Source organism: Elgaria multicarinata, chromosome 5 (assembly GCF_023053635.1).
Source record: "Elgaria multicarinata webbii isolate HBS135686 ecotype San Diego chromosome 5, rElgMul1.1.pri, whole genome shotgun sequence".
Lineage (NCBI taxonomy): Eukaryota > Metazoa > Chordata > Lepidosauria > Squamata > Anguidae > Elgaria > Elgaria multicarinata.
Genome location: NC_086175.1, coordinates 121,705,211 through 121,718,464, shown reverse-complemented (window position 1 = coordinate 121,718,464; position 13,254 = coordinate 121,705,211). Strand labels below are relative to the sequence as shown.

Sequence of the window (13,254 nt, the reverse complement as noted above, 5' to 3'; positions counted from 1 at the left end):
TGCCTTCCCCAACCTGGTACCCTCTAGCTGTGTTGGACAACAACTCCTGTCATTAAAAGATGATGGGAGTTGCATTCCTACATAGCTGGTAGGCACCAGGTTGGGGAAGGCTAAAGAAGGGCCATCTTAGGGGTGTTTTCTTAGGGGTGGCCCCTGAAGTGTGAAATATGCTTTCCAGGCAAACTCACTGTGCTTCAGTTAGTCAGTATTGTTTGGTTATTGCTAAACAGGGAAATGAATAGGAAAGCAAACTTGAGGCTTGCAAAACAAGTGAACAACTTGCACTTTAAAAGGTAGAACTGGCTATAAAATTGGCATTGTAAAACAATCTATTGATAAATAAAATGCATGATGGTAGGTTGGCCAGTAAACTCCATAACAGCTGAGCACATTCTGTGCAGTCAACGACACTTCTTAGATTTCTTCATGCCGTTATGTTCTTGGTACCTTTCTCTCATTCTCCTTGAAGCCTTCAAGATTTTCTCTCTCTCTCTCTCTCTCTTTTTCTTATCAAGTTGGCTTTTCTGTCGGACATTCTGGTTATACAGTGATGGACAGAGGGGGGAGGATCCGTCGTAACTTTCAAGACATGGGAATAAATACTAGGGAGACGATGACCCACGTCAAAGATTCTAAAACAGGTACAGTAATCCTCTGCTTTTATCTGGAAGCAGCCATACATTCCTGCTACAGCAACCAAGCCTTTATCCAGTTGTGCTATATTATAATTGGAGAGGCCAATGTATTTTAGTATTTCATTGAAATTGTTTTTAGCTGTTTAAATTGTTTTAAAATTTTGAGTATTTAAATTTTTATGCTGTACTTTATCTTATAAATTGTTATGAACTGCCCATAAACCTTTGGCTTTTGAGTGATATAGAAATAAAATGAACTGAAGAAGTCCAGCAATATCCTCCCATCCCATATTATGAAAGAGGACAGGGTTGCCCATGAGTCATAAGAACATAAGAGCCATGCTGGATGAGATCAAGGGTCAATCCAGTCCATCATTCTGTTCACACAGTTGTCAACCAACTGTTAACCAGGGAACCACAAGGAGGACATGGTGCAACATCCAGCTGATGTTTCCAGCAACTGGTGTATATAGGCTTACTGCCTCTGATACTGGAGGTAGCATATATATATCAGGACTAGGAGCCATTGATAGCCTTCTCCAGGAATTTATCCAACCCCCTTTTAAAGCCATCCAAATTGTTGACCGACACTACATCTTGTTGTAGCGAATTCCAGAGTTTAACTATGCGCTGTATGAAGGAAGTGGAGAAGCCTTGTCGCAGTGTGAAATGGTGGTTGTGTCTTACCTGTTTTTAACAACCTCCCTCCCTGCAAAATGCATGTTTTTGGAAGGGGCATATCACTTAGATATCACAGGGAGAGTTCAGAGGACCATTGGAGAGCGTTCACCTTAAATTAGACAACTCAGTAGCAGCTGTTGTGAAGCGAGGACATTCAACCACTGCCTGTTTGTCACCTCCTAATGTTGAGCTCCTTCCTCCTGATGTAGGGGAAGAAGGGGGCCCTGCCCCCTTTCCAAGCTGGCCTTCCCAGAGGTCCTTTGCTGGCTTGGGCGTGTCTTCCTGGGCTTGGGTTCCTGTCAGCCCCCCACCCTCAGCAGTGCCCTCCTAACCTGCAGGGGCAGGGATGGGGTCTCTCAGCTTGACTGCCATAGTAGTTCTAGCTGGGAGAGTTTACCCTGAAACTCAGCTTGTAAATCTTTTAAAGAAAGAAAGAAGAAACAAATGTGTGTGTTCTTCTTCGTGGTCTCTATGCATCACACATATGGGCTTTGCGCCTGCGCAGAGACCAGACCGGAACCTTCTATAGCTGAGTGGAACGTTTTTGGTGGGAACCCCTCCCCCACGCTACCGCGCATGTCCATGGGGTTCCCGCCCTTACCTCAGTTCTTCTTCGTCCGCCATTGTGCACAGACTTGTTTAACCGAACCTCTAGCGTTTTTCTTGTTAACTTTCTTCTCTTTTCTACAATCTTCTTCGTCTTCGATCCTTTTCTTAGACTCTTCTCGTTTCCTTTCTTTATATCTATATTAAAAAAAAAAAATTTTTTTTCTCGTTAGATAGTTTTCCTCAGCGACTTCGGTCGCCTGAGGCCCGTATGGCAGTTAAAGCCCCGTTCAGGAAGTGTGTTAAGTGTGGGGCCAAGCTTCCACCTACTGACAGACACTCCCTCTGTGTCCTTTGCTTGGGCGAAGGCCACGTCGGTGAGGCCTGCCATCATTGTATGTCGTTTACAAAACAGACAAGAAAAAACAGAGCTGACCGACTTCGTTCCATTTTATGGGAAAAAGCTCTTAAGGCCACGGAGGCGCCTACTATGGATAAAACGTCCGTTACTGACAAAACGGCAGCCCGTAAGTCCGTTACCGACAAACCAGCAGACCGCAGCACTGAAGTGCAAGCCAGAGCACATAGGGCTCAGATACCCCTCACGCCTGGTCGGTCTTTGACGAGTTCTATGGCAAAAAAGATTTCAAAGAAAGCCAGAACTCCCAAACCTTCTTCTGAATTAGAAAAGAAGAAGAAGAAGAAGAAGAAGAGGGACGCGGAGAAACCCTCCTTAGCGTCACCTCGTGCGGCGGAGCCAGTTAGGAGTCACTCCACTCCTCCCACTGTACCGACCGCTTCGATACCGAGGCCCTCCTCGGTATCGAGATCTCAGTCGGTACCGATGGCTACGGTACCGACACGCCCGCCCAGCCTATTGGAGGGCGAGCTAAGGGATTCGGCGTCAGCGGCTTCTTTTCAACAGCCTCCAAGGCCTCAAGTACTTCAGGGATTAATCCCATTACAGCCGTCGCCAAGACTAACGCCGCGCCGTGAATGGGACGGAGCTTCCAGATACTCCGATCCCCAGTCAAGATTCGATGATTATGAATGGGACCGATATTGTCCACAGCGCTACTTCCCGGATCACCAGTATCCACAGGAAGACTATTATGCTCACCCTCCACCTACAACAAGAGTGTGCCGCTTGCCATTACCTCCGTCGCCCGCCCATCAAACATCTAGGGTGTCGACCCCTCAACAACGTATACAACCATCGGCGTCGACCGTGGCAGTTCCTACGGTACCGACTGAGCAACTTCAACTACAAGTAGTTACACTATCTTCTCCGGAACAAGACTATCCTCCAGATTCGGAGTCGAGGGTGTCGGCGACTCCATAGATGCCTTCACCAGAAGATGAGGTCCATGACAACGACCCTTCTTCTCCCTCGGACGATATGGTCAGATTTTCTGACCATATGCTTAGAATGGCGCAGGCATTAGGATTAGATATCCAACAAACGGACGAGTCGGTAGTTGATCCAATATATGACGTATTCCAATCTACCACTAACCAGAGACTTGCCATTCCTATCCCGCATGCATTGAAGCAAACAGCTCAACTGTCGTGGAAGACACCTGCTATGACTCAGGCTACATCGAAGAGATTAGAGACCCTCTATCGAATCCAAGAGGAAGACGTAAAATTTCTAGTACAACATCCAAAGCCTAATTCCATCGTGGTGGAGTCGGCCCAAGGCCAATCACAAAAAGCACATTTGGCACCCGTGGATAGGGAAGGTAGAAAACTAGATCAGACTGGCAGGAGAATCTATTCCTCATCTTCGTTGGGCATCAGAGCGTCAGCATATGAGGCAACTATGGCAAGATACCAGCTCTTCCTCTGGGAGAAGATAGGATCTTTATGTGAACATCTCCCAGAGGACAAAAAAGAGCTGGCAAGAGTGTTTCAGAACGAGGCCTCAGCCATCGCCAGACAGCAGTTGTCCACGGCTCGACACCAAGTGGACTTCCATTCAAAGTCCATGATGGGCGCCATATCTTTGAGGAGGCATGCTTGGCTCAGATCAGCTAATCTGACGCATGAAACCAAATGGAGAATAGAGAATATGCCATTCGATGGTGAAGGTTTATTTAATACCAAGACTGATGAGACGCTGGATTCTATCTATAAAGCAAGAACAACTGCTAAAAAGATGGGATTCACTGCTCCTACAGTACAGTATAGACCAAAATGATGGACGAGGCCACCTATGCAACAACAGCAGCAATACCGGCCTCAATACCAGCCTCAACCTCGACAGCAGCTCCAGAGGAAGAGACCTTATCAAAACCGTTTTTCGCAAGACAAACGTCAACCCGACTTCAGCAAGAAGCAGCGGGTTTGACTCTTCGGTCCCAGATCCACCTCCCTTTGCGAACCGCCTAGCACCCCATTACCATCAATGGGAGTCAATAACAACAGACTCCTGGGTGCTCACTATCATCAACTCGGGGTATGCCATCGAGCTCGATGTCCTTCCTCCTTTTTCGGGGGTGAAAGTAACGGCGCCATCCCCTCCTCTGCTTCTCGAGGTACAGACCCTGCTGTCGAAGGGAGCCATCTCTCCCGTACCCGCAGAGGAACTCAACCGGGGATTTTTCTCCCGATACTTCACGGTCCCGAAAAAAGATGGAGGTCTTCGACCGATCATGGACTTAAGGCAATTAAACAAATTCATCACCCCGAGAAAGTTCCGTATGACTACGGTTACTTCAATTCTGCAGCTCCTACACAAGGGGGTTTGGTTCGCGGTGGTGGATCTGAAGGATGCGTACTTCCATATCTCCATCAGGAAGTCGCATCAAGCTTACCTTCGATTTTCGATCGGTGCATCTCAGTACCAGTTCACCGTTCTTCCCTTCGGGTTGGCCACGGCACCGAGAGTTTTCACGAAGGTGATGGCGGTGGTCTGCACCCATCTAAGACAGAAAGGGATTTACATATATCCATACCTGGACGATTGGCTCCTGGTAGCGAACAACAGCGACATGCTCCAGAGAGATATTTTAACCACCCTCAACCTGTTGGACTCGTTGGGTCTATGGGTCAATGAGGAAAAATCCATCTTGACCCCACAGCAGAGATTAGACTTTATAGGGGTAACTCTATCATCTCGAGACGGGAGAGCATACCTGCCCTCGACCAGAGCGAGCACCCTTCAAGAGCTAGCCATCGCTACTGAGAGCCGTCGAAAAGTTTCGGCATGGACAATCCAGAGGCTACTAGGCTTGATGGCAGCTACAACTGCAGTCATCAGGTTTGCAAGACTCAGAATGAGAATATTGCAGGCTTGGTTTTTAAGAACATTCAACCTTCGGCACGATGCTCGACGAACTTACCTGTCGATACCGAAGCAAGTCAGGGCAACTCTGAAATGGTGGTTTTCGATGTCGACGCTCCTAGAAGGGGTTCCGTTCCAACAAGAAGCTCCTTCGGTGACGATCACAACGGATGCATCCTTAACCGGATGGGGAGCGCACTGCAACTCCCTCACCGCTCAAGGTCGTTGGCCTCTATATCAAAGAGAACAACACATCAACCATCTAGAACTCTTAGCTGTGGAAAATGCAATAAAGACTTTTTCACAAATGATCGAGGGCCGAAATGTCCTGATCGCGACAGACAACACCACCGTAGTGGCTTACATCAACAGGCAGGGTGGAACAAGATCACACCCTCTGAACCGTTCTGCACTCAGAATCTGGAACTGGTGCATAAAGAGAAAGACTTACCTGACTGCCATCCATGTAGCAGGAAAGGAAAACATCATTGCAGACTCCCTCAGCAGGTCCTTCCATGTCGACCACGAATGGGAGCTCGATACCGAAATCCAAGACGATCTTTTTCGGTACTGGGGCCGCCCTGCTGTCGATGTCTTCGCTACCGAAGAAAATGCAGCTTGCTCCAAGTTCTGCAGCAGAGCAGGAAGAGGAAAGCACTCCCTAGGAGATGCTTTCACCAGGACTTGGAGAGGAAATCTCCTGTACATCTTTCCACCCTTCCCACTATTGACGAAGGTGTTAGCCAAGATCCAGATGGACAACTCAAATTGCATCTTGATCACGCCATGGTGGCCTCGACAGACGTGGTTCTCACACGCCCTTCAACTGTCGAACGGGAATTACATCAGACTCCCGTCGATACCGAGGCTACTGTCTCGACACCAGGGCAGGGTTCGACATGCAAACCTGTCGACCCTCAAGATGACAGCATGGAGAATATCATCCACTCCTCCTCTCGTGTCGAAGATTTAACTGTAGACCATATATTATTGGCATCACTAAAGCCTTCAACAAGGAAATCTTACGTGGCAAAGTGGCAGAGATTTCAAACTTTCGCCTTGAAAAACGATCAAGCACCCGAATCTTGCCCTTTGTCAGTGATTCTTAAATACCTATTGACGCTTTTCCAGCAGGGACTCAAACTTACTTCAATCAGAGTCCACTTGGCGGCTATTACGTCTTTTCATCGAGGCATGGATGGTTTTACACCCTTTGCTCATCCAACATCGAGAAATTTTTTAAAAGGGCTTAAAAATACGATACCGACAGTAAAGAGTATAATTCCACCATAGAGCTTGTCAGTTGTATTACAAGCACTGACAAGGAAGCCTTTCGAGTCCATGGCCTTATCTGACCTTAGGCTTCTGACATTCAAGACTGTCTTTTTAGTAGCCATCACCTCTGCTAGACGTGCAAGTGAGCTTAGAGCTCTCAGGATAGATGCTCCTTATACTATCTTTCACAAAGATAAGGTTGTGTTACGCACAGACCCTGCCTTCTTGCCTAAGGTAGTGTCAACTTTTCATCTATCCCAGCATATTACTCTTCCAGCTTTCTTTCCGAATCCTGCGACACCTATTGAGTCCTCTTTACATACACTTGATGTAAGGAGAGCTCTTGCCTTCTACAAGGCTAGGTCAGAGAGTTTTAGGAAAACAAAGCAATTGTTTATTTGTTATGGTGAGCCTTCTAAGGGACTCCCTGTTTCATGCCAGCGACTGTCACGCTGGATTGTAGAGACAATTGAACTTGCCTACTCTATCTCTAAACTAGAGCTGGTGAAACCTGTGACAGCTCATTCTACCAGAGCTGTCGCAACATCTGTTGCCTTCAGCAGAGGTGTTCCCCTGGCAGAAGTCTGTAGAGCCGCAACGTGGTCCACTCCATCCACGTTTGTCAGGCACTACAGTTTGGACACCCGTGCGAGGCACGACTGCTCGTTTGGGAGGACAGTGCTCTCGGAGTTCTTCAGATGATGCACCAACCCACCTCCAAGGTAGGTCAGCTTGCTACTCGCCCATATGTGTGATGCATAGAGACCACGAAGAAGAAATGCAGGTTGCTTACCTGTAACTGTAGTTCTTCAAGTGGTCATCTATGCATTCACACAACCCACCCACCATCCCCTCTTGGTGGTGTGAGACTTACAAATGACACAGTTATATGTGGAATGTACTTTATTTTATTTTACATTCATGTTTATGGGGGCACAATGTCAGACTCCTGTAAACTGAGGTAAGGGCGGGAACCCCATGGACATGCGCGGTAGCGTGGGGGAGGGGTTCCCGCCAAAAATGTTCCACTCCGCTATAGAAGGTTCCGGTCTGGTCTCTGCGCAGGCGCAAAGCCCATATGTGTGAATGCATAGATGACCACTCAAAGAACTACAGTTACAGGTAAGCAACCTGCATTTTTTCCTGGTGCTTGTGCCTGGCCTTTGTATTGAATATTGCAAGGATGCTTCCAAGCTACCCTGCTCTCAGATTTTGCATTAGTCTTCCTCCTGAAACGCTAGACCAGCCTTCCAAAACCTGATACCCTCCACATGTGTTGGAGATAATGGAGGATATATCAGACTGCACTAGACCTCCTGGTAAACCAGCTGGAACAGAAAAATGGAATCTTGGTAAAAAGGATCGCTGAAATTCAGTTTGGTAAAGTGTCATGTGCACACTGCATATATTTTCTCCTCCTATCAAATTTCAGATTTTGAAAGAAGTTGGCTCTTTCAGGATTGGGCATATGGGGGAGGAAGTGGGAAAGGACATAGCAATTACACTACAACAGAAAGAGAATGAGAGCTAACTACACACAGATTCCATAGCTGAGATCTGGGCTAAATAAAGTACAGTGTTCTCAGGCGTTTTATACCCTCTGTTCTGTCTTGTTAAAGTACCCTGTAACATATTCAGATGAAGCAGGGCTACAGAATTTTAGGCCCAGGGGCCCAGTCCATCCCTACACGTTGCCTTGCTCCTGAACACCAATCATTTCGTGGTTTCCTGGCTTTTGTGTATCTTCCCCCCCCCCCCATTCTAAAAAGCTGAAAGGCCTGTCCTAGGGGCTTAGTTATTGGCAGGATGAGCTTTAAGCTAAAATATGCTGGCATTTTTGGCCCCACCTCTTTTGTTTTACCCACAACTGGAATGCAGCCCACGACAGTCTCATCCCTTGGACTGAAAGAGGTTCAGCACCCCTGGAATAAAGAGTCAGATACATGTTCATCCCCTTCTCCTTAGTCTGGCTCTGTAATAAACCCAGCACAGTTCTGTGGCTGCTGTAGCATTGGTGTAAGAGGGACAGTTTTAGAAGTCAGGTACTTTCCCGGGGAAACTGCTCCTGCATTGAAATGCTGCAATAATACGTATTGGCCAGCACAAAGTTAATTTTCAATCCTCTCATCCATTTCAGGCTCCAGCGGGATTCCTGTGAAAGTGATAACCAACCTGTTTAGCTTAGGTTTGCCCAGGGAATGGCAGCTGTATCAATACGATGTAGCATTTTTCCCAGAGCTGGAATCGAGGCGTTTGCGGGTTGCACTGTTATACGGCCATGCAGAACTTCAAGTTACAGCGAAAGTATTTGATGGAGCGACTCTGTTTCTTGCACAGAAACTGGAAAACCGAGTAAGACCGTGTGTGTCTCTGTGTGTGTGTGTCATTAAAGCCCAAAATAAAAATGCAGCAATACTGCTGTTACTAGCCTTGAAATTTCAGTGGTGGGGTAGGGGAATATTTGGGGGAGAAGGGAATTCCCACTTGCATTCTCCGCACTCATATGAGGGGATTAGGGAATTTCATGGAAAATGGAACTGTTAGTGGTTTCTAATCATGGTGGCTATATTTTACCTCCAGTATGCTGGAGAACAACAATGGCAGGATGCTATTCCCCTTGTGTCATGCATCCCATAGGCATTGGTTAGGCAGTGCTGGCTCCAGGTTTTGGGGGTACTTAACTTGGGCAAGACACCTCCAGTGATTCTATTTTCTTACCAGCACTGTGACCAGCTGCTGCTCTTCCTCCGCTTCATTGTGATCACCTGCTTGTTTGCCAGAGAGCCAATGAACAAAAATAGGTAGCAGAATCTAGAATTATAGAATAGTAGAGTTGGAAGGGGCCTACAAGGCCATCAAGTCCAACCCCTTGCTCAATGCAGGAATCCACCCTAAAGCATCCCTGACAGATGGTTGTCCAGCTGCCTCTTGAATGTACTGTTTCTCCTTTACAATACTGCTATTCCCTTAGGCCAAAGCAAGAGGTGAGTGAACAAGCAGGTTGCAGTGAAGAGGAGCAGCAGCAGCAGGTCCAGGGCACTCTTATCAGTTGGTCCCATGATGGGATATGGGCCTTTGGCAGATGCCCGACCATGCAGACCCTGGACACTGGGGGAAACAGGACGCTGAACTAAATAAGCCTTTATCTGATCCAGCTAGGCTGCTCTTTTGTGCTTATGCCTGCCCCTTTCCCTTTGCCTCAGTACCTTCCATCCTTCATACCATATCCCACTACTTGCTCTTTTTGCTCTGAGGCTGGCTTCTCATCCACCAGTCTTGTCATGTTGCTTCAGTGCTTGCCAGGTGGCCTGTTAGGGAATGTCCTTCTCTATTTTCTGAAGTTTCTCTGCGTGGTCTTCCCCAGTTTCCAAAGCTGGTTTCCTAACTTTGGTTTAGTGACATCATGTTCTAGAGACTTTTTACACAGGGCTTTTATTGTGCGGTCATGATTGCTTACTCATGGTAGTTTGCGGGGCCTTTACATGATATCGTCATCCTACTGGGCTTCTCTTGTGGTTTGCAACCATTTGTGTATTTTCCCTCCCTAACGACGAAAGTCTGGTATTATTTAGAAATGGTGGAATGAGAGTCCCATATAATCGCACAGTTCATCTATATCACAGGGCCATTTAGTGTGTAATGAAACATATAGAAAGGCAAAGAAAGAAAATCACCAGAAAAAAGCACATGGAAAGGAGCTGTTCTCAATCACGCAAAGAAACTGGGATCAGAAGCCTCAGTTAAAAGTGTGGGTTAAAAGTCTCAGGTAGAAATGCCCCTAACACGTTACTGCTGGTCTGTGATAAATATAAAAGTTGTGACAAAAACAACATTTTTGAGACCTCCCCATTTTAAAACAATGTAGAGTAGCTTTAAACTTCTTCTTCTTTATTATCGTTATCATTATTATATTTCTATACTGCCTAATAGCTCAAGCTCTCTGGGTGGTTTAAAAAGTTAAAACCATAAAATACAACAACATGATAAAACAAAATACACAACTTTTAGAAGTTTAAAACTACAATATCAAACCAAAATAAAAACCAGCAGGTGTAAAGATCTAAAAATACAATAACACATTTACAGACAACAAAAACTAAAGGATTAAAAGAATAAAAAGTTCTTCACCTGATGCCCAAAAGACCATAATCTAGGCACCAAGTGAGCCTCTCTGGGGAGGGCATTTGAAAATGGGGTGCCACCATTGAAAAGACCCTCTTCCTATCCGGTTTATACTAGAAACTTAATACTAGCTGTCCAAAGCAAGAATGGCTTAAAAAACACCCTCAGGAATAATCGTTCATTAGTAATATTAATTGCCTATTGCAAATCCTAAAATGCATATATTTTAACAAATGAAATATGGGGTCCTGCAATGTCTTATATGGAACACAGTCTATCTCTTCTGCTAAGCTTAAATGGTTTACAGTGCAAGCCTATCTTGATTTCTGAGTTGGCATGTATATGATTGCTCTTATCAATCCTGTTTAACTGTTGACTTCTTACCTTTATATATTATTATGCTGTAAGTTAATTCATTGTGGTCCTTAATTATTTTTCCTTTTATTTTGTAAACTTTTTCTAAAAATGTTTAGGGTTGATGGTTGCATAACCCTCACTTTGTTGTTTAACCCCCGAATAACCCTTGATCCGCCAGGTATGCCTGACACGCTGCGAACCCATCAGGGGTTGTGTATTCAAAATGGCGGCCAGCATACACCGGGGCTCATCGTGGGTTAAATAACCCTTGGTGAACCCAGCATGTTGTGTGAAATGGGCCTGGGAGAAAGGGATAGCATGCCCAATTTGGGCTGCAGTCCCACCTGCTATTGTTTTCCGCCTTGCTCACTGCTGGTATGCAACTCCTGACAGCTTACCTCTAAAGGAATGCAGTCCCACCCATCCTGTTGTAAGGTATTGCTTTTAGGTTGGCAAGAGCTCTTTCTCATGATCTGGATTTCAAATCACAAACTGTCGGCAATCTTGTTGTCTTTCATTTGTCATTGTTAAGGCTGTTTCTGGCTCCGGAATGGTATTTTAAGTAAGAAGGAATCTTCCTTTTTTAAAAAACAACAACAAGCAGCTTTGTGTTTTGAGAGATGTGTTTGTGCCAAGATACACAGACTGCTGGGTTAGTTGGTTTTAAGGCTTGCCTACTCAAGTTCTTTATCTTCCATGTGGCTTGTCTTTATTTAAAAGCTATAAGAAAGTTTTCTGGAATCAGGAAGTGGGAGGGGGAGATTGTCTCTGGTCTCCTGAAGCTCTGGTCTCTCCAACACCACTTCATACTGTTCTTCATCTGACTCTGACTCCATTCCCATTGTCTCTGCTGAGATACTGGGCCCAATCCTAACACTCTGTTGTTTAGTAAAACATCAAGGCCCTCTGGACAGAGTCAAATGAAAAATAGTGGCTCTGGGGGGTTTCTATAATATAGACTTTAGGGCCAGAGTGCCTTTGAGACAAGCTCAGTTTTTAGTAGCAGGACTGAGCTCACGGTCCTTTCCCACTCAAAGATTGATGTCTGGTAAGATTTCCTTCACAAACTTTCTTCTTCGGAGAAATCTAATTTGGGGGGGGGAAGACCCTTTAGTTTCATTCTGTTTCTATACCAGCCAATAGCTGAAGCTCTCTAAACAGTTCACAAAAATTACAACCCCCAAAATATAACATAATATAAAATGCTTGACATACAAAATTTAAAAACAATTTTAAACAGGTAAAAAACAGTTACAAGAAAATACTGGGACTTGATAAAAACAATTGACATTAAAAGCACTATCCTATGCTGTTAGATGCCTGGGAGTAGAGGAAAGTCTAACCTGGTGCCGAAAAGATGGCAATATTGGGACTAGGCAGACCTCAGGTGAGGAGAGCATTTCACAGTTAGAGAAGGCCCTCTCCTTTGTTGTCATCCTCTTATCCTTCCTCAGAGGAGACACCTTGAATAGGGCATCAGGTGTTGAACATAGTGTCCAAGTAAGCTCCTACTGAGAGAACCACTCCACCAGGTATTGCATTGTTGCTGCTTTTATTAAACCATTGGATTTTAGAAACTCTTGCCAATCTACTGCAAATCACCCAAGATGTACCAATAGATCTTGATCTGCTTTCTGCCCAACCCAGATGGAATATAAGTAAAATAATAAACAGGTTTTCCGCAGTGTAAAACTCCAGTATTCTTCAGAAAATAATTTCCAGGAAACAATTTGGAAAAGAAAAGTACTGGAATTGAGGTGAATTATTGAAACATTTTGGAGTCCTGAACCTTTGTAGTATATGGGTATGAGAAAATGGTAGTCTGAAGAGAAGCAACATAACTCATTTCTTTTTCTCCTTAGGTCACTGAACTATCTTGTGAAACACGAAGAGGTGAGACTGTGAAGATCACCATTACACTAATCCATGAGCTGATTCCCAGCAACCCTGTGTGCATTCAGTTCTTAAACATTGTCTTTAAGAAGTAAGTGTGTGCCGGTTTGTGTGTGTGTGTGAGAGAGAGACCTAATTTTAGATGGGTTGAAAAGTCATGCTATAAATCAGGAGCAAGCAAAACCTCTTTTGGTCTGAGGGCCAGGTTACTCAGGATCAAGCTGGACACCTCAGGCACTTCGGGACTGGCTTGGAGATCAGAGGTAACATGGGGATTCCCCTCCCCTGCCTCCTCTCCAGTTCTCCGGGCCAAGGGGTGGGGCTTAGGGAGTGCACCCAAACCTCCACGGGCCGGATTGGGAACCTCCATGGATGGAAGTTGCCTTTCCCTGCAATAAGTCAAATCAGACAGTTTTCTCTTCCGGCAGGCCTATCCGGTGGAATTTTAAGATTTTTTAG

The 13,254-nt window shown here is 45.5% G+C and overlaps 1 protein-coding gene across 1 annotated transcript in view; it reads left to right on the top strand.

The window, feature by feature from the left end:
* Positions 1–514: 514 nt before the first annotated feature.
* The window catches only part of PIWIL4 (piwi like RNA-mediated gene silencing 4), a 44,678-nt gene continuing 31,938 nt past the window's right edge, over positions 515–13,254 (top strand). Inside the window, exons 1-3 of the mRNA XM_063127162.1 lie at positions 515–641; positions 8,561–8,775; positions 12,765–12,886. Coding sequence (XP_062983232.1) covers positions 551–641; positions 8,561–8,775; positions 12,765–12,886 — 428 coding nt within the window. The 5' untranslated portion in view covers positions 515–550. The remainder of the gene's footprint in view (positions 642–8,560; positions 8,776–12,764; positions 12,887–13,254) is intronic.